The sequence below is a fragment of the Ruditapes philippinarum genome, unplaced genomic scaffold (assembly GCF_026571515.1).
Source record: "Ruditapes philippinarum isolate M1 unplaced genomic scaffold, ASM2657151v2 ctg1018_1_1_1_1, whole genome shotgun sequence".
Lineage (NCBI taxonomy): Eukaryota > Metazoa > Mollusca > Bivalvia > Venerida > Veneridae > Ruditapes > Ruditapes philippinarum.
The window spans coordinates 239550-259515 of record NW_026857866.1 but is presented as its reverse complement, the minus strand read 5'-3'; the positions used below and the strand labels follow the sequence as shown (position 1 = coordinate 259515).

The 19966-nt window shown below is 33.5% G+C and overlaps 1 protein-coding gene across 1 annotated transcript in view; it reads left to right on the top strand.

Moving 5' to 3' along the window:
- The window catches only part of LOC132751287 (telomerase reverse transcriptase-like), a 44545-nt gene that overhangs the window by 9782 nt on the left and 14797 nt on the right, over positions 1-19966 (top strand). Inside the window, exons 7-19 of the mRNA XM_060741448.1 lie at positions 1055-1125; positions 2010-2866; positions 3382-3542; positions 4407-4492; positions 5386-5453; positions 6275-6362; positions 6711-6781; positions 7431-7635; positions 11229-11283; positions 11830-11923; positions 13188-13439; positions 14390-14572; positions 15244-15318. Of these exons, the coding sequence (XP_060597431.1) occupies positions 1055-1125; positions 2010-2866; positions 3382-3542; positions 4407-4492; positions 5386-5453; positions 6275-6362; positions 6711-6781; positions 7431-7635; positions 11229-11283; positions 11830-11923; positions 13188-13439; positions 14390-14572; positions 15244-15318 (2266 nt within the window). The remainder of the gene's footprint in view (positions 1-1054; positions 1126-2009; positions 2867-3381; positions 3543-4406; positions 4493-5385; positions 5454-6274; positions 6363-6710; positions 6782-7430; positions 7636-11228; positions 11284-11829; positions 11924-13187; positions 13440-14389; positions 14573-15243; positions 15319-19966) is intronic.

The following is a 19966-nucleotide window of genomic DNA, read 5'->3' as shown; positions in this document are numbered from 1 at the left end:
AGTATTAGACAGCATGGAGCTAAATATAAGACAAAACAAAGGCATTTTCACTAGAAATCTTTACATGAAATAAATTATAAAATGACTTTGTCGACATAAATTCAAGCAGTCAAATTGCTGTTATATTTCAACTAATTAATCCCGAATGACCTGAAAAGGTTATATTTAATTTTCATACAACACAGCGATTATAATTTCAAAGACAATTGTTGCGATATGATCTTGAAGATTGTGCAATACTTGTCACCATGATGTGTCTGCTATGTAAACAATAAATGCACTTCAAAAGACCACAACTTCCAAGTCAATTTTATGGCAGAATCCCTGTTGCTACCGAAAATATTTTATTTCAGTGGCATAAACCAAAACAAACATGTACCCCACATAGTGACCTTGATGCTTGATACGTTCCATAATTAGTTGATTGCCGCGCGCATGCAGTAACTGCATGACGTAAGGAAAACCCCAAGCCTGGTTGGTCGCTATTTATGTAAACACTTAAAATAGTAACACCCTAATATGCACAGAATGCCCTCATGAATGATCAATCTTTACGACATCATACTTTACATGCTAGTTTTTGTATTAAATGTGTGATTTTCCTTCTGATTTAGATCTATTAGAAAAGAACTAGATTTTTTCTTTAGATTTCCTCTTATAGCCGCCGAAATTTACTTTTCCATGGACAAGTAATCTGCAGAATTTTACTTGCCCGGACATACAATTGTACGACTCGGGCAACTCGGACAATTGATTTTGCCGGCCCTGTGTAAAATATACAAATTAGAATTCCTTCCGAAAATCAAGCAATGGATAATGTCCGCCAATGAATGGATGAATTTCAAAAGTGCAGAAATATAAATAAATCTGCTTCTATCCGCTCTATGTTATTTTGAAGTTGTTGATTCATATAGGTTATATACATTTGTAGATATGTGTTCAGCATGTCTGGGTTCTAATATAAAACATTACATTTTATGATTATTATGTTTTTCCAAAAAGTTGATCAGTATTACCACTTTAAAATGATTTTGCTTGTTATTTCTGGTTGTAGGTTTCACTTGCCTCTTGCCAGGAACAGTGCTCTATTTAGCAGAAATCCCAGGGAAAAGCTCTCAAAATCTGGTACATATTTACTATGCTATGATAGAAAGATAAAAAACAAATTTTATAGAATGCTGTTGCTAATTATATAAATATTAATGATACATCTTGAAATTAGTTTGTCCAATTTTCTTGAAACTTAGCAGAAATCATTGTGTGAATAGAGAAATGAGTGTCACCTAATTTCATCAAATTTCATTTAATGATATTTTAGTTTATAAAAAAAAGTACTTTAAATAGGAAATTATTTAAGGTGATTAATTGTATTGTAATAAAAATATACATAATCAAAAGGTCATGGGTTTTTCTATATATATATAATAGTAAAAATCTTCTATGAAAGCTGAAGGGCTAGAGCTTAGGAATTTTGTTCAAACCATCATCTTGTGGACTTCCAACAAGGTTGCTGAAATTATGACCCTGGTGTCAAAATAACCCTGCCTGGGGAACATTGGTTTCTCTAATATTTTTTCTACTAAAACTTTAAATAAAAATCTTGTCTGAAAGCCCTTTGTCTAAAACATACATGTAGATACCATGCATGAAACTTTGTCTTGTACATTGTTGGAATTTTTGTTTTGTAGTCAAAGTTTGCCCTGAAGGGGGAGGTCATGGGTTTTCCCTTTATGTCTATATTTAGATCTTCTTGTAAAGACCATTAGTCTTCAGCCCTAAGATTTGGTGTTTAGGTTAGTCATGACTAGTAGATGACCCCTATTGATTTAAGGTCAGTAGGTCAAAGGTTAATATCACAATATCTAAAACCTTTTCCCACTTATAACTACATATATAGAGAACATTATACCATTCTTTTCATAGGTGAGTGTGTTTGGGTCAATGGTCCCCCATTGTTACACACTGGTGAGTAAAAGAAATCATGAACATTAATGCCTTGTTTGTTTCAGTATTATTATCAAGACTTGACTCAACTTTTGAAGATGCCTTTACACTTTGTATGGAAATATTCTGCGACACAAAGGTTCTTACGAAAAATGAACCTCAAGTTATCCTTCCAGATCTTCGAGAAATGAAAAGTAAAAACTCTGAGAAATGTAAAGAACCATCACATCCTATTGAAAGCGGTTTGAAAAACAGTTTGTGTAAGAAAGGGATGCAAGGTGTTAGTAATGATGTCCCTTGTGTATGCTGTGACAATGAGCTCAAGATCAGGTTAGAACATGTTGAGAATCGTCAATGTTGTAATCTATGTAAAAATCAAAAGCATACTAAACAATCTTTCAATGAAAAAACTGTTAAAAACTGTCCTTGTGTTACTAAAACTGAACTTTCTCGTATTTGTGAACTAGATTATGAAAACACACAGGATAAGCGTTTACTTAATGAAAAAATAAAAGAGAAATTCAGTAATGATAAATGTAAGAAAGTTTCACTGCTGGCAAGAAGAAAATATGAAGTTTTAAGTAGTAGAGACCCTGAATGTTCTATGGTTAGTGAATGGAAGACTTTACAACAAAACGAAGGCTCTTGCTCCAACTTTGACCTTTCTAATGAGAGCGGTATAGTGGAATCTGATATAACTTCACAGTACAATAGTTCCATGGCAAGAAGCATGAGAAAGTTTGCCTTACCTAAAGCAGGCAATTGTGAACGATGTAGTATAGAAAGAATGGCAACAGAAGAACAGATTCAGAGAAGTAATATAGATGGTGAAACACTATACAGGACGACTAATGACACATGCATTAACAGTTCTCTCAATATACATAGCTGTGTGCTACATTGTGGACAAGATTCATGTACAGTGAGTATAGTAAATTAGTTGTTTTACAAAACATGTTTCATTCATGGTTATGAATATGAATTGTCCCATGTCAATTACAGTCTTGATAGTTTGGTGAGAGATTGACAAAGCAAGACTTGGGACATCGCCTTCAGAGTTCAAACTGAATCTGACCTTGACTTTTAAACGACCTTGACCTTTAAGGTGAAATTAATGAATTTTGCTTCAATTGGCTATAACCTTGTAATTTACAAATTTGATTTATGCTTGTACAAGATGATGTGGTAAAAAAAACATGTGCCCTTCAAATAACGTTCAAGATCAAGTTATTGAATTTTGCTTAACTCATTTAATACTTGAACAAAACAACACTTATGAGGAAAACCAACATGTTGAATAATTAAAGTAAGAACTTTTCTGTGATCTATTTTGCACCTGTTGTTGCTAGTAATAACCAGTATTTGGCAGGGGATAAAAATTTCTACAAAGTCTCTTGTTACTTTAGATGTTACACTTTTTTTCTGGTCTTATTTAAGGTTCTACAAGAAAAGAATGCCCAAGACCATGATCCATGTAGCAGGGAAGCTGAATTAAAGCCTGGGAGCAATGATATGGTATCACATAACACTCGGGCTATTGACATTTCCATTGTTTCTGCTGTTGTACCTTCCTTAAAACAGTTTATTGAAAATCACAGGTATAAAGTTTATTCTTTATGAATTTTTAAGTTTGTATGAGTGATAATTGTAATAGGGATGCAGTTATATGTAGAAAAATTTTTTTTTTTGATACATGATCACCATAATTAAGCCCTGTCACAGAAAAAAACTGAAGATGTAAATAAAGCTTTAATGCTATTGCTAAGACAAAAACTTAAGATGCTACAAATGGAAAGCAATAACTTACAGATGCTACCTTAGTATGTGGTCTTTTTACCATAATTCACTTAAAAATGTTGGCAGGAAGGATTATTGATTTCACAATGAAGCCACCATTGTTGTAAAGTTATACTTTCGACCTTTTCATGTATTCACCTTGAAAAAACACACTCGTACAACAGGTCATTTACATGTAAGTGATTAAATGCTCTCTACAGCTAACGATTTTGCGACTCCGTAAATATGGTATTGCACGGCAGTGCATATATTTTGACGTGACGTCATTAGCGTTATACAAACATAGTGTAAAGACACGCTAAATGTTAGCGTTATACTATAGACGCGTCAATGAAAAATGACTCTTATTTCACTTTAAACGGTTTTTATTTTGGGTATGTGATAAATAGAATATTAAATTCATGTAAGTTCATTACTGAATTTATTGCAGTCGTTGAATAAAATAATATTATGCTTGCCAGAGGCTCGCATGATATAATTTTATTCAACTCGTGCAATAAATTCAGTATTGAACTTACACTCATTCAATATCCTCTAAGTACAATAAATATGTGTATAATTTATCCACATAAATGTATCAACTGAGGAAGCTTAACAAAGCGAAACATGTTTTGATACTTAAATTTGTGTTGGTTTTTGATCCAATTGTCTTATTATTTATCTAGGAACTGTCCTTACCGAGCTTTGTTAAATCATCATTGTCCAGCTGAAGTATACAAAACAAACCATTCAGGTCCTAGGATCAGGAGAGGTAATGTCTAGTTATAATTCGTATATCATTACTGAATAAACTTTTTCTCAGAAAATAATATACTTAGGCACTATTTTCAATGTTTTCAGATGACAATAAAGCTGCGTGCCTCCAGATGAGCCAAAAATATTTCAAGAAAATCAAACTTGAGAAAAATGTACAAAGATTTGAAGAAAAGTAAAAAGATTCAAAATTTAAGTAGCAATTTACAGGTTATGTGCAATAAATGACTGTTTTTGCAGAATATTAGTATATATTACCATATTTAGACTGTTACTAACACAGGGCTACTTTTGCATATTTTGGTATTTTGCATGGATTGTAAGTGTTTGCTATGGATAAATTGCTTTCTTTGTTTACTGTGCAATATTTTATTGTTAAATAAATTTTCAAAACTTTTATAAAAATTGGCATGAATCTGGAGGCATGCTGCTTTGAGTCTTATATTAGTCATTTGACTCTCCCTGCTAATTCAGCAAGTGTGAGGGATTAGTAGTTGGTCACTTGTGGAGAAATGGATAATTACTGGCTAGTTATCCAGATTTGTGCTAAAACCTTTTCATGAACATATTTTGATAGGAAATCAGTGTGTTATAGTACTTGATTATTGAATGTAGTTAACCTCAGAATTAGCATAACAAAATAAATCAATATTAGATACTGTAATATTACCATTCAAATTGTACATAAATTTGCATTCATCACTTCATTGAATCCTAAAATTGTAATTCTTAGTAATATACAATGTACTTTAATGAAAAGGAAGGGTGTCTTTCTTTATATAGGGGCTACTTTATGCTTGACATTGCTCAGTTTTATTGGCTTTGTGTATAAGTTTTCTTAATGATTTTTATGGCATTCCCTATAATGATTATTAAATGATGTGATTTAAGGTTTCCTTAGAAGTTCTCGGAGAAATACAGCATCAAATTTGTTGAGAAGTCATCATCATCCTAGAAAGGTATTTACAATATATATTTAAACATGAAGTCTTAAAATATAAAAGAGAATTTATATATGCCAAAATGATTATATACATGTACCATAAAATGTATGCCATAATGGTACATATACTATAAGGGTAGTATTATGTTATACCCCTGGTCTTCCATCATTTTGTCGGTCTATAAGCAATTTTTTTAAGTGGATGTGTATTTTGTGGCCCATGAAAGAAAATTAATGATGATACCTGTGACGCAACATGCCTTATTAAAGGACAAGATTAATTTTTATTGTCTTATATGCTGTTTTTGTCATTATTGAGTATCCACGAATTCTCCCAAAAAATGTCACTGATTTTGACAAAACTCCTTAGGATTGATCCTTAAATGACCTTTTACAAAAGCAGTATGCACAAGAAGGTAAAAGGAGCTAAAAGAGTCTTTAAATTAAAATTAAATCTTATTGTCCTTTAAACTTATAATATAAATTATGCCTCATGAGATTGTGAAAGGTGGAAAATGAATATCCGCTCTCTATATTTAAATTAGTTTTTAAGCAGACAATCCGATTCCCGATCTTCTATTTTTAGAAAAGAATGTCTCTGAGACGTTATAAATAAATCTTGGGAATTTTTTTTGAAGAAGGTATAACAGTGATATGATGTATTTTTTCCAACATAAAATTATTGAAATACTTAGTTTAAAACAACAAGTAATTGTTTTTCCAACAGACAATAAAAGCCAAAGGCTGCTTTAAAAATGTGTATGTATGATATTTGTATTTATGTGTGTGTTTTATGTACTAATCTCAATACATGTATATCTATTAATTCTATTACAGGTATTCCTGTTTCTCAGAGCCTGTATAATGAAGGTGCTACCAGTTAAACTGATAGGAACAAAACATAATCTGAATGTTATACTGAAAAGTAAGATTCTGATATAGTTTTTATACCATTAAAGCATGTGCAATGAGATGGCATACAGTGATTGTATTGTGCAAGAAGTATTACCTCGGTGACCTGTGTTCAAATTACTATCCTTTGGGTCTGATAGGCGAAGTCCTTAGCACACAGACTTAAGTGAACCTGAGCATGAAGTTTAGACAAATAAGAAGGTTTATTGTCTTTAGATTCAGCTGGAGTGACATAAAGTAGTTGTTGTACAGGATCATGACAAAATCTATCAGAGTGGTCGAAAATGGTTAGATACTTTAAAATGTAATACTTATTTTAGTATTTAGGCTTGTTTAATTATTGATCTTTTTTTCCCCCCAGATATATCAAAGATGATATCATTAGGGAAGAATGACAGATTGACACTTGGCCAGCTTATGAATGGAATGAAGGTACAGAAATATTGCAAATAATGTTTTATGTCCCTGAAGGTCAGCATATCTTGATGGCAGGTACTCTCTGTCCAATATTTTGTGGGGCTGTCTCTTAGCAACCAATGAAATGAATTTCAACAAAACTTTCTAGCAAGCCTCACTACCTAGAAGAGGTATGCATACAAGCAGAATGCTCGGGTTCAATACTTTAAGTTGTTGGCGGGATTCCGACAAAACGTCCAAGGAGTAATCAGTATCAACCCTAGTTGTACATATCACTGGCACTTTCTGCTTCACGGCCACCAAAGCTCAAAATAGATTAACTTTATTTAGTTTTCACAGGTCATAATGCTGGCAGGATTTCAATGAAATGTCGCAGGACTATCAGAACCCTTCCTTGTTGTGCACACTGCCAACACGTTCTGCTTCATAATTCCGTATGTATCTTTTAAAAGTTAAACAATGTATAGACTAATGTTAAGATGTATTAATCATGCATGAGATTACATTTAGACCAATAAAAAGTTTGTGTTCCGTGCAGTACTTCTTTAGCTGTGTTGATGAAAGCTTGAACCCTACAAAACCTAAACTTTTCCTTAATCTGATGATGGTGCAAGGGTTTCAAAGTTTTTTGTCTTCATAATTAGTTTGTTTTTTATTGGATCAGACAACAGAAGTTGACTGGTTGAGACCAACTACTTCAAACAGTTTAAGACTACACCTGTTGGCTAGACTGGTACTTTGGTTGTTTACCTACAGTCTTACTCTATTGAAGACCTACTTCTACATTACTGATACTGCATTTCTCAGATATAAGATGGTATATTATAGACAAGTTACCTGGAATAAACTACATATATATGGATTCAAAGGTAAACATTGTAAAATATGACATTACCAGGTTCTGTCATTTTATGTTGGCAAATTTCTGATCAGTAGTAATAAAGTGATGATATTTATTTTATGCCTTAGAGTGAATTACTAATATATAGATTTAAGTTTTCTTTCATATCAAATGGGATTATCTACTTTTTACACTGGTGCTATAAAAACCTGTTTTTCACCCCTGTGTAAGACAGGTCACATGCTTTAAATGTCATTCCCATGCGCCTTTATGAGTAAATTGCTTTCTTAGAATGATGCAATTTTGCCGTTATGAATGAAGTTGTAAATTCATACGCTACTATAAGAAACAAGTGCTAAATGAAAATATTAATTCTGAAATATTATTAATGTTATATCAAACTTGAAACACTGGCTTTTGTCGCAGATGGAATATCTAGCCTTCAGGTAACTATTAGCGGACATTGGCAAAGCCACGTGACCACTTTAAGCAGTTATCAGATGTACTTTTTTGATGGCACTGTGTATGTCATCTGTCATTAATTTTTAGCTCGACTATTCGATAAGAATAAGTAGAGCTATTGCAGTCACCCGAGCGTCGGCGTCGGTGTAACCACTTGTGTTAAAGTTTTTGTAATAGTTCAAATATTTTCAAAGTCCATAGACATATGGCTTTGAAACTTTGCAAACTTGTTCACCATCATGACCCCAACCTGTAGACAAGAGGAGGTAACTCTATCAAGCATTTTGACAGAATTATGCCCCTTTTTCGACTTAGAATTTACGTTAAAGTTTTTGTAATAGTTCAAATATTTTCAAAGTCCATTGACATATGGCTTACCGACAGCTCTTGTTCATTTGCTCATCATTATCCACAATTGTCACAAAAGCCAAAATTACATTTTAAAATGAAGTCCTAAAATAATTGCATTTTTGTGATAATTATCTTATTCTTGTATTGGTCTTTTACTAGTTATGAAGATTTTTATGCCACCTCATCATCTGCGATGCGGTGGCATATAGCGATTCACCTGTGTGTATGTGTGTGTGTGTGTGTGTGTGTGTGTGTGTGTTTGTTTGTGTGTGTGTGTGTGTGTGTTATATAGATTATATAGTGAAATTAAAAAATCTTCTTGTGAAAAACCACTAGTCCAATTTCAACCAAACTTGGCAGGATTGATCCTTGGGTGAAGGGGTTCCAAAGTTGTTGAAAGAATTTTATTCCATGCAGAAATCTGGTTGCCATGGCAACCAAAAGGAATTAAAAGAATAAATTTAAAAAATCTTCTTGTAAAGACCCAAAAGGCCTAGAGCTTAGATATTTTGCATAAGGCATTGTCTGGTAGACCTCTACCAAGATTGTTCAAATAATAGCCCTGGGGTCAAAATCGGCCCGCCCTGGGGGTCATTGATTTTCACTATATGTACATATAGTAAAAACTTAAAATACCTTCTTGTAAAGACTGAAAAAGACTAGAGCTTAGATATTTTGCATAAGGCATTGTCTGGTAGACCTCTACCAAGATTGTTCAAATTATAGCCCTGGGGTCAAAATTGGCCCGGCCCCGGGGTGTCATTGATTTTCACTATATGTACATATAGTAAAAACTTAAAATACCTTCTGTAAAGACCCAAAAGGCCTAGAGCTTAGATATTTTGCATAAGGCATTGTCTGGTAGACCTCTACCAAGATTGTTTCAAAATTATAGCCCTAGGGTCAAAAATTGCCCCTGCCCCGGGGGTCCCCATTGATTTTCACTATATGTACATATAGTAAAACTAAGAATTACCTTTTTTGTAAAGACCCAACAGGCTAAGAGCTTAGATATTTTGCATAAGGCATTGTCTGGTAGACCCTTACCAAGATTGTTCAAATTATAGCCCTGGGGTCAAAATCGGTCCCGCCCCGAGTGTCATTGATTTTCACTATATGTACATATAGTTTAAAACTTAAAATACCTTCTTGTAAAGACCCAAAAGGCCTAGAGCTTAGATATTTTGCATAAGGCATTGGTCTGGTAGACCCTTTACCAAGATTGTCCAAATTATAGCCCTGGGGTCAAAATCGGCCCCGCCGGGGGTCATTGGTTTTCCTTATATGTATATAGTAAAAACTTATAGTAAAAACTTTAAAAAAATTTTTTCTAGCAATTGACAAATGCTAGAGGTTAGATATTTTGCATTGAACAATTGTGAAGTGAACTTCTAGCAAGATGTTTTGTTGAATTATAGCCCCTGGTGTCAAAAATTTGCCACCCGTCCCAGGGGGTCATTGATTTTAAATAATATATATAGTAAAAAATCTTATTGTCTGAAGGTACAAGGCTTAGAGCTTTAATATTTGTTAAATGATATCATCTATAGGAACTCTACAAAATTGTTCAAATTTTGCCTCCAGTGTCAAAATTAGCCCCCCCCGGGGCCATATAGGTTTTCCTTATATGTATAAAGTAAAAACTTAAAAAATCATCTTCTTTAAATTTACAAAGACTAGAGTTAAGATATTTTGCATGAAACATTATGTAGTGAACCTCTAGCAAAGATTGTACAAAATTATAGCCCTGGGGTCAAAAATTGGCCCCACCCCCAGGGTCATTGATTTTTATCAACTATGTACACATAGTAAAAAAATAAAAAATATTTTTTGTCTGAAGGAACAAGGGATAGAGCTTTGATGTTTGGCTATATAATATCATCTATAAGGTCCTCTACTAAAGTTGTTCAAATTTTTCCCCTGGTGTTCAAAATTGGCCCACTGCCCCGGGGCAGTGATTCTCATTATGTACACATAGTAAAAACAGAAAATAAAACAAATGTTTTCTGAATGGGAGAAAGCTACAGCTTAGATATTTGACTTGAAAAGTTTGTTTGGTGGACCTGTATCAAGAATGTACCTAGATTTTGTTTGATGTGACCTACCTTTCCTTGTCCTTTGATGTACAGCTTATGACATTTAAACCCTGTGCACAGATTAAGATGTAAAGTGAACTTTGATTTCAGCTGACCTAGATTTTTGACAAAGTGTCTTACTGTGTTGTCCTTTTGATGTAGTCATGAAATTTAGGCTGTGTGTAATATGACTTCACCACCAAAAATTCACTAGACTCGAGTGCAATTTGATATATTCCTACTCTGATTTTTTACTGAAGTTAACATTAGATTTAAAACCACTTATCTGATAATAAGAAAATAAGATAGGTCAGGGATCTATGCTTTATAACAATCTTCAAAAATTGGTAAAGAAACAAAAAAAATCTGTTCCTACACTACTATTTAGTGTTGTGTATTAATGCGGTGGCATAGCATTTTTCTCAAATGCAATCTTGTTTAAGAGGTTATATTGCTCTATATAGATGATTGTTTGCATATATAACCTTAGCTATTTAGCACCCATTTATATAAGGGCCATATAACCTTTCAAGAATCTTATTTGTAACAAATTTATAATACAGACTTTTTATTTGAGAATAAAATGAAATTACTTCACAAACTGAGAGCCATGTATATAGTCTATAAAGATATCACAATTTATCCAATAAAATTGCAATGTTGCAAAGCCTATGAAAGGTGCAGTAATAAATAAAAGTAAATGAATATTTTGTCTTTTATTGTTTTATTGCAGATCTTATCCACAGGAAGATTTTGAAGACTGTTTCACAGGTATGGCCATACCAAAGGTGGAGGGATATAGATTTTGTGTTGTCCATTCATTTTAATTTAAACTTAAAGAACTTTTCCAGTTAATTAAACTTAAAACTTAAATATGTTTTTTACTTTCCCCAAATTTAAAAAATTTTTGCATGCACAAGGGGTTTTTAAGGCTTTAAATTAGAAATTTGGTCATTACCCGTATTTGTTTTTTTTATTTTTCTAAATTTAAAATTTTTAAAACATTCATTGTAATTGCTTATATTTTTTCCAAAATTAAAAAGAAATTTTTTTACAATGGTGAAATTAAAAACCTTTTTTTGGGGCATTGCCATTTTCTTGTTTTTTTAATTAGCAGGCATTATTCACAGATTTTGTGAAAAATTGTTTACAAAGAAATTTTTCTTCTGTTTAAATGACATATAAACAATTTAAAATCTTTTTAAGAAAAAAAATTTCCTTTGTTATATGTTTGTTTTTATTTTTTATTAAAAATTTAATCGTTTATTTAAGTAATCCACTATTGCCTTTTTTTTAAAAAAAAAAGTTTTGGGGAGTCAAGAGTAAGGCAAAAGCCTTGGTGTATCTGTACTCCGATTTTTACCAAAACAACAATCCTTGCGACCAATCATCAATATGGGTAGCTCTGTTACTGTTGAATCACATCAGGTACATGTTATTTTCTAAATTGTTTTAATCCTGAACCGGATATCAGTGACTGAATATACGTATATGACCAGTGTCGACCAACATCGTCCGGCACAAATTTGTAGCTAAAAGGTCAAGGTTACTCTTGAGATTTTTAAGGAAAAGATTCATACAAGTACATTGATGGTCTTGTGTCATTAATGGATGGATTTTGAAATAAATGGACATCATTTTGTGGCACATTGTTAGGAAGTCATTTGTTTGTTTCCATTGGCAGATCTTGTTTATAGCTTAAAACCAGTGATTTCACAGATGATGTTGAACTTGTCAAATGATTCCTCTCTGAAACAGATGATTTTATTGGTTGGCTCAAAAATCACAAATCAGAGTAACTAACTCTCAGATCTTCTTGGCTTAGAGGTTGGCATATTGGACTAGTAATAGTAATCTAAGGATCGCTAGTTATACTCAACATCACTAATTCCGCGTCATCACTTATTTCACGGTAATGGCATATTTTCATGAGTCCAGGGTTAAACTTGGTCAGAATTGACATATTTTATTCATACACCTAAACAACAAAGTTTTTGTGCAAAATATATTAAATCTCTAGATTTTTACATAAAACAGAAAAACATTTTACAAATTTCTGCAAAAAGCAACAATAGTCCATTAGATTTGTGTATACGTCTGAAACAATCATCATTTTCTAAATGTTCTTGTTTGTTGAAAAAATAAATTTTGAGCTACAAGGTATAGATAGTTTTAATATTTAAAATTAAGCAAAATGACGTGTAGAAATTTTAACTGAAACATGAAAAAACTTAAGTGTAACACCATTTACCGCGATTTAAATGATGACATACTGTTTTCTAAATGGCCCACACATGGTCTACGTCTGGTCCATTAGAACTGATTTTGACTGAATACACTGTTGTTTCCTTTTGTCATACAGCAGAAAATACATATATGTCACAGCTTATGACAATTTTTGTACCATAAGTTTCATTTGTTATTTTCTTTCTTGTTTCAAAACGTTAAGTACCGCGAACTAAGAGGAGCACAGTATATATGAGTTCAACCCTGTCATGGGCAGTGATTAATTTACTGAGCAAGAAACTTAACTCATTGCTCAGTACTGGTTGGTTTCAGAAATGGATTCAAGAGGGTATCTATAAACTTAAAGGTTCCTACACAATTGAAATAAAAATAAACTGTTGTATAAACTAAAACATAAGAAGATCTATTTGTCTCTATTAGTGTAACATGTTGTGTTTAATTTCAGACACTCTCTGTGAACAAGCAAATCTCCGACATGCACTGTGTGCTGACATATATCAAGAATAAAAACCCGTCACGGACTGGATATGGTATAATGGGTACTGACGACATTTACAAGTCATGGGTTGATTTCGTAGGCAAGTGGAACAGCAGTGGGTCCCCAAAACTTTATTTTGTGAAAGCAGATATATGTAAATGTTACGATACTATCTGCCAGAGTAAACTTTATGCTATAATGGAACATATTTTGACAAAGGTATGTATTTTAGTACCTTATTCTTGTAGGTAAAATTAAACAACAGCATTTACATTGTTGATGTGACAATTTTGAATTTTGCTCAGTTTTTTCAAAGGAAAATTTAATTCAAGGTGTTGCTTCATTAATTGTTTTGTTGGCCATCCCTAAGCTTTAACACTCATCTTAATGTTTTATACATCTTAATGGCATTCTTCATATTAGGACACAAAAGTCATTAGGGCAAGACATTTGAGATTATAAAATTGACTTTACAGGGGACGTCCGTGGCCAAGTGGTTAAGGTCGTTGACTTCAAACCACTTGCCCCTCACCGCTGTGGGTTCAAATCCCGACAAGGACTTTGGATTCTTTCATGTGAGGAAGCTATTCAGCTAGCTTACGGAACGTAGGTGGTTCTACTCAGATGCCCGTTTGTGCCTGAAATAAGGGCACCTGAGATCTTCCTCCACCAGTAAAGCTGGAATGTCGCGATTTGACATACCATGTCATTGTGACGTAAAACCCATTGACTTTGACTTAAGTTCATATTATTGAATTATGCTGAAATAATGCTGTAACTTTTTGAATTATTGATGGAAGGATTTGCATCAAATGCAGACACAAGTCAAATCAAAAGATATAATGAAAATCCACCCTTAGCTTCAAGTAAATAAAACATTCTATGTTACAAATCTTTCAAGAATCAACCATAAGAAACTGGAAACGACATAATTTTACTATTTTTAAATTTAACAAAAATATTTAAATGGATATAGCTTTATACTCTTTAAGTATGTCCTTACAACCAGATAAAGTATTCTAAAAATTCTCATTCATTACTTCACCTTTACTTTTGTATGTGAGATTTCTTACTGTATTGTAGTAGTTACTGGATTTGTTGTGTAAATTGTAGTGTAAATTATTGTGAAAATTGTTGTGTAAATTGTTGTGTAAATTTAAACGTTGCAGGAGATGTGTGATGAAGAATATATAATCAGGAAGTACTTTATTGTCGGAGTAAAGGAAGGGAAGTTGGTAAGGAAGTTTCAGCGTGAGGTTATGCCATTGTCAAAGTTTAACCCAGACTTCTCATCATTTTGTGCGGAGAAAGCAAAACAAGATAAGCTGAGCAATGTTGTCTTTGTAGACAAGGTAATAAACCAGTTATTCAGGGGTGGCAAAAACAACTGTTTGTATTCCCTAGGGTGTCCCACAGCCTGTACGGACAAGTGGAAATTTTAAAAGAATTTACTATACATATAGCATACAGATAATTTAAGAAATGCTTCAGATCAAACGACCAAGTAAGACAAAATACATTGTAGATTTTGTCTTTTGGCAATATTGACCCAAGTCAATGCACAGGGCTTTGATTCTTGTCATGTATCATTGCCTAGTTGACCTCTAAGGAATTAATGTATGTTATGCTCCTTGGATAAGAAAGGCTTCACCCTAGGAGCAACTTAGTTTACATAGACTTGTAAGTTACATAAATCATGCCACTGGGTTCAAAATTGGTCCAGTCACATGTGATCTCTTCTTGATGTATTGCATGATATAAATTACAATATAAAGAACAAGGACATGAGTTGGTGATAAAGAATTTTCTTTCAGTTATATTAGTTTTGTAAAGGTTATCTACAGTAGTCGCCAACGTCACAAAAACCGTTGATGCAAGAAAAATGAATATTGCAACAATTCCTGACATTATGCAGTGGGAGTTTATAAGTTTGATTATTTATATATCTAAATATTTACACTGTCCTTATACAATGACTCACAAATAAAAGATGTACATGTGTATGTAACTTGTAAATTAACAGGTAGTTTACCAGCATGAGACTTGTGAAACGCTCCTAAAGGCACTGAAGATGCACCTTTTTAACAACTTAGTTAAGGTTAGTTATAAAGTACATATAAATGTTGTTCAATTAACATTTCAGACTTTCTCATCTGGGGTAAAATTCCAGGCACTTTATCCTCTGGGGTAAAATTCCAGACATAACTAAATTCTTTCTCCCACTGTTTTATCCATATTAGTAAACTACTTGAGATTTTGGAGATCTATATTTATATACATTATACAGTAAATCTATATGAAAATTCTGTTTTAATTTGGCAGTAAAAATTTTTTGGAATAAGTGCTTACCTGCTACCAAGCCAACAGTTCGTCGCCCTAATTCCAGAGTGTCGTAACTCCAATTTTGAAAAAAATGAGTGTTTGGTATCAAAATGTTCGTAATTTTTTTCTCTATCTAATGGTAAGAACAACATTACTCTGGTCCTTGCCTGTAACAATATATTGAATGGGTCAGAGTGCTGTAAGTCCTAAAATTGTGATAAAATACAGTCCATAAATATCGTAACTTCTGAACCATAGTTTGTTAAGATTCTAGTCACGTGATGCTGTTTTGACAAAATGGCAGATTTTTCAAGGTATCAGGAATGACAGTTTAACGTTTTATATTTCTTGATAACATGTAAGTGTTTTGCTTTAGATGTTATCTAATTATCTATAGATTAATATTTTATTGAAACTGTTTCAAACCTTAAAAAGAAATAATAACTACTCTTAACCCTTGAGCTAAATTCAAAGCACCATGCTGTGTTATGAAATTCGGATAGCATGAAAATCGGATAAATTGATACAAACTTTCAATATTCACAAGTATCAACTGTTAATAACGTGATATGTGATTGATTATATGATCGATTGATCAATGTTACCATTAAATACGGACAATCAGGTTTTGCATAAGATTGTTTATACTTTTAACTTACAAACAAAACTCATCAAATAGAAACATACTACTGCCATTATTACATTTTGTACAATGTTTTTCTTTACTTATATAAGACAAATTACGGTACTGGTGCTAAGAGATTCGAATAAAATTTACACATATAACTTTACCACTCATAATTGATGTTAAATTAGGTTAATCATGTTTTTCATAATTCATAATTTCATAATTTTCATAAATTCATAATTCTGCACTTTCATCACAAAAATATCAAAAGTTTTGCTGTCCAAGGCATTATGCAATCCAGAGTGGTTAACAATACCCACTGTCATAAAGAAAGAAAGACAAAAACACTTTTAAAATGGCAGAAGTGTTCAGTCCTACATCACTCGTTTGTGGTCTTAAAACAGTACGCCCAAACGTCAAAGACTATATTGTGGGTTAAAGTTGACAATATGCCTATAAACAAAAAGTTTAAAAGCTGAGATCGAGTTGTCTCAGATGTACCATTTAGCGTTGAATAAGAGACGTCATTTGCACAACAAATACTTATTAAACAGAATGCCACCCTGTTGACCTACTCAGCTATTTTGCATAAATCAACAGGGTGTCAGTCTATACCTTTTTGTCAACATAATCATTTTCAATCTTTTATGCTAAAATTTCTTATGTAATTGAAACATGCAAAGCAAAATTAATCTCAGTTTCTAAGTTAAAAAATAATTCAGTACATCTACTTCCAACTCGTAAGGTAATACTACCTGTAATTATCAAGTGATTTGAACCTTTGAACTCAAAATTATCCATTCCCAAAACTATTTTTTAAAAAGAAAAAAAAATATGCTTAGTTAAAAATTTGTCATTCGATTGAAACGTAGAAAAAAATGATTTTTGTGAAAAAATGTTACAAAGTCTTAAAGACCATATCAAACATTAAGGAATCTTTAAATTGTCATATTTGTTTCATCAAACGTTTGTTGAAGTAAAATAGAATTAATATTTGACTGAAACTCTTAGATATTGAGCATTGCTTTTATACGAATGGGTAATTGATGTAAACAGTTCAGTTAAAAACATTAAAAGCAATTAAACGTATACTTAATTGTTATTGTATGTAAAAAGTTGTATGCCACTTGATATATAAATACATGTAGTAATTGAAGTACAGTAGATCATTGAAACACCATAATCCAGATCTGTAGCATCTTTGAAAATTTGTGAGCTTTGAGTTGTGTTTCATATTTTTCATTTTTTTTTAAAACAAAAAATTAAGTAATGCTGTTCTTAGAAAAGTAAAATTTATAGGTTTATTCTTTTTCATGTTACAGAGAAAGGAACTCATTGTTATGCCCCCATTTTGAAAAAAAGGGGGTATATTGCTTTGCACTTGTCGGTCCGTCGGTCCGTCGGTCCGTAGACCAAATGGTTTCCGAGTGATAACTAAAGAACCCTTAGGCCTAGGAACTTCAAACTTGGTATGGTGATTGGTCATGACCAGTAGATGACCCCTATTGATTTTGGGGTCAAGGGGTCAAAGGTCAAGGTCACATTGACCTTGAAAGCAAAAACGGTTTCCGATCAAAAACTAAAGAACCTTAAGGCCTAGGAACTTCAAACTTGGTATGGTGATTGGTCATGACCAGTAGATGACCCCTATTGATTTTGGGGTCAAGGGGTCAAAGGTCAAGGTCACATTGACCTTGAAAGCAAAAACGGTTTCCGATCAATAACTAAAGAACCTTAAGGCCTAGGAACTTCAAACTTGGTATGGTGATTGGTCATGACCAGTAGATGACCCCTATTGATTTTGGAGTCAAGGGGTCAAAGGTCAAGGTCACATTGACCTTGAAAGCAAAAACAACGTTTCTGATCAATAACTAAAGAACCTTAAGGCCTAGGAACTTCAAACTTGGTATGGTGATTAGTCATGACCAGTTGATGACCCCTATTGATTTTGGGTCAAGGGGTCAAGGTCAAGGTCACATTGACCTTAAAAGCAAAAACGGTTTCCGATCAATAACTAAAGAACCTTAAGGCCTAGGAACTTCAAAACTTGGTATGGTGATTGGTCATGATCAGTAGATGACCCCTATTGATTTTGGGGTCAAGGGGTCAAAGGTCAAGGTCACATTGGACCTTGTAAGCAAAAACGGTTTCTGATCAATAACTAAAGAACCTTAAGGCCTAGGAACTTCAAACTTGGTTTGGTGATTGGTCATGATCAGTAGATGACCCCTATTGATTTTGGGGTCAAGGGGTCAAAGGTCAAGGTCACATTGACCTTGTAGGTAAAAACGGTTTCCGATCAATACCTAAAGAACCTTAAGGCTTAGGAACATCAAACTTGGTATGGTGATTGGTCATGATCAATAGATGACCCCTATTAATTTTGGGGTCAAGGGGTCAAAGGTCAAGGTCACATTGACCTTGTAGGTAAAAACGGTTTCCGATCAATAACTAAAGAACCTTAAGGCCTCTAGGAACTTCAAACTTGGTATGGTGATTGGTCATGATCAGTAGATGACCCGTATAGATTTTGGGGTCAAGGGATCAAAGGTCAAGGTCACATTGACCTTTTAATTAAAAACGGTTTCTGATCAATAACAAAAGAACCCTTAGGCCTAGGAACTTCAAACTTGGTATGGTGATTGGTCATGATCAGTAGATGACCCCTATTGATTTTGGGGTCAAGGGGTCAAAGGTCAAGGTCACATTGACCTTGTAGGTAAAAACGGTTTCCGATCAATAACTAAAGAACCTTTAGGCCTAGGAACTTCAAACTTGGTATGGTGATTGGTCATGATCAGTAGATGACCCGTATAGATTTTGGGGTCAAGGGGTCAAAGGTCAAGGTCACATTGACCTTTTAATTAAAAACGGTTTCTGATCAATAACAAAAGAACCCTTAGGCCTAGGAACTTCAAACTTGGTATGGTGATTGGTTATGACCAATCAGATGACCCCCATTGATTTTGGCGTTAAGGGTCAAAGGTCAAGGTCACATTGACCTTGTAGGTAAAAACGGTTTCCGATCAATAATGAAAGAACCCTTAGGCCTAGGGACTTCAAACTTGAGATGGTGATTGGTCATGATCAGTAGATGACCCTATTGATTTTGGGTCTAGGGGTCAAAGTCAAGGTCACATTGACCTCTTAGGTAAAAACGGTTTCCGATCAATAACTAAAGAACCCTTAGGCCTAGGAACTTCAAACTTGGTATGGTGATTGGTCATGACCAGCAAATGACCCCTATTGATTTTGGGGTTAAGGGGTTAAAGGGCAAGGTCACATTGACCTTGTACGTAAAAATGCTTTCCGATCAATAACTTAAGAACCCTTATGCCTAGGAACTTCAAACTTGGTATGGTGATTGGTCATGACCAGCAGATGACCTATTGATTTTGGGTCAAGGGGTCAAAGGTCAAGGTCACATTGACCTTGTAGGTAAAAACGGTTTCCGATCAATTAACTAAAAACGCTTAGGCCTAGGAACTTCAAACTTTGTGTGATGATTGGTCATGACCAGCAGATGACCCTTATTGAGTTTTAGGTGAAGGGTCAAAGGTCAAGGTCACATTGACCTTTTAAGTAAAAACGGTTTCTGATCAATAATTCAAGAACGCTTAGGCCTAGGAACTTCAAACTTGGTATGGTGATTTGTCATGACCAGCAGATTACTCCTATTGATTTTGGGATCAAGGGGTCAAAGGTCAAGGTCACAATGACCTTGTAAGTAAAAAACGGTTTTCTGATCAATAACTAAAGAACGCTTCGGCCTAGAAACTTCAAACTTGGCATGGTG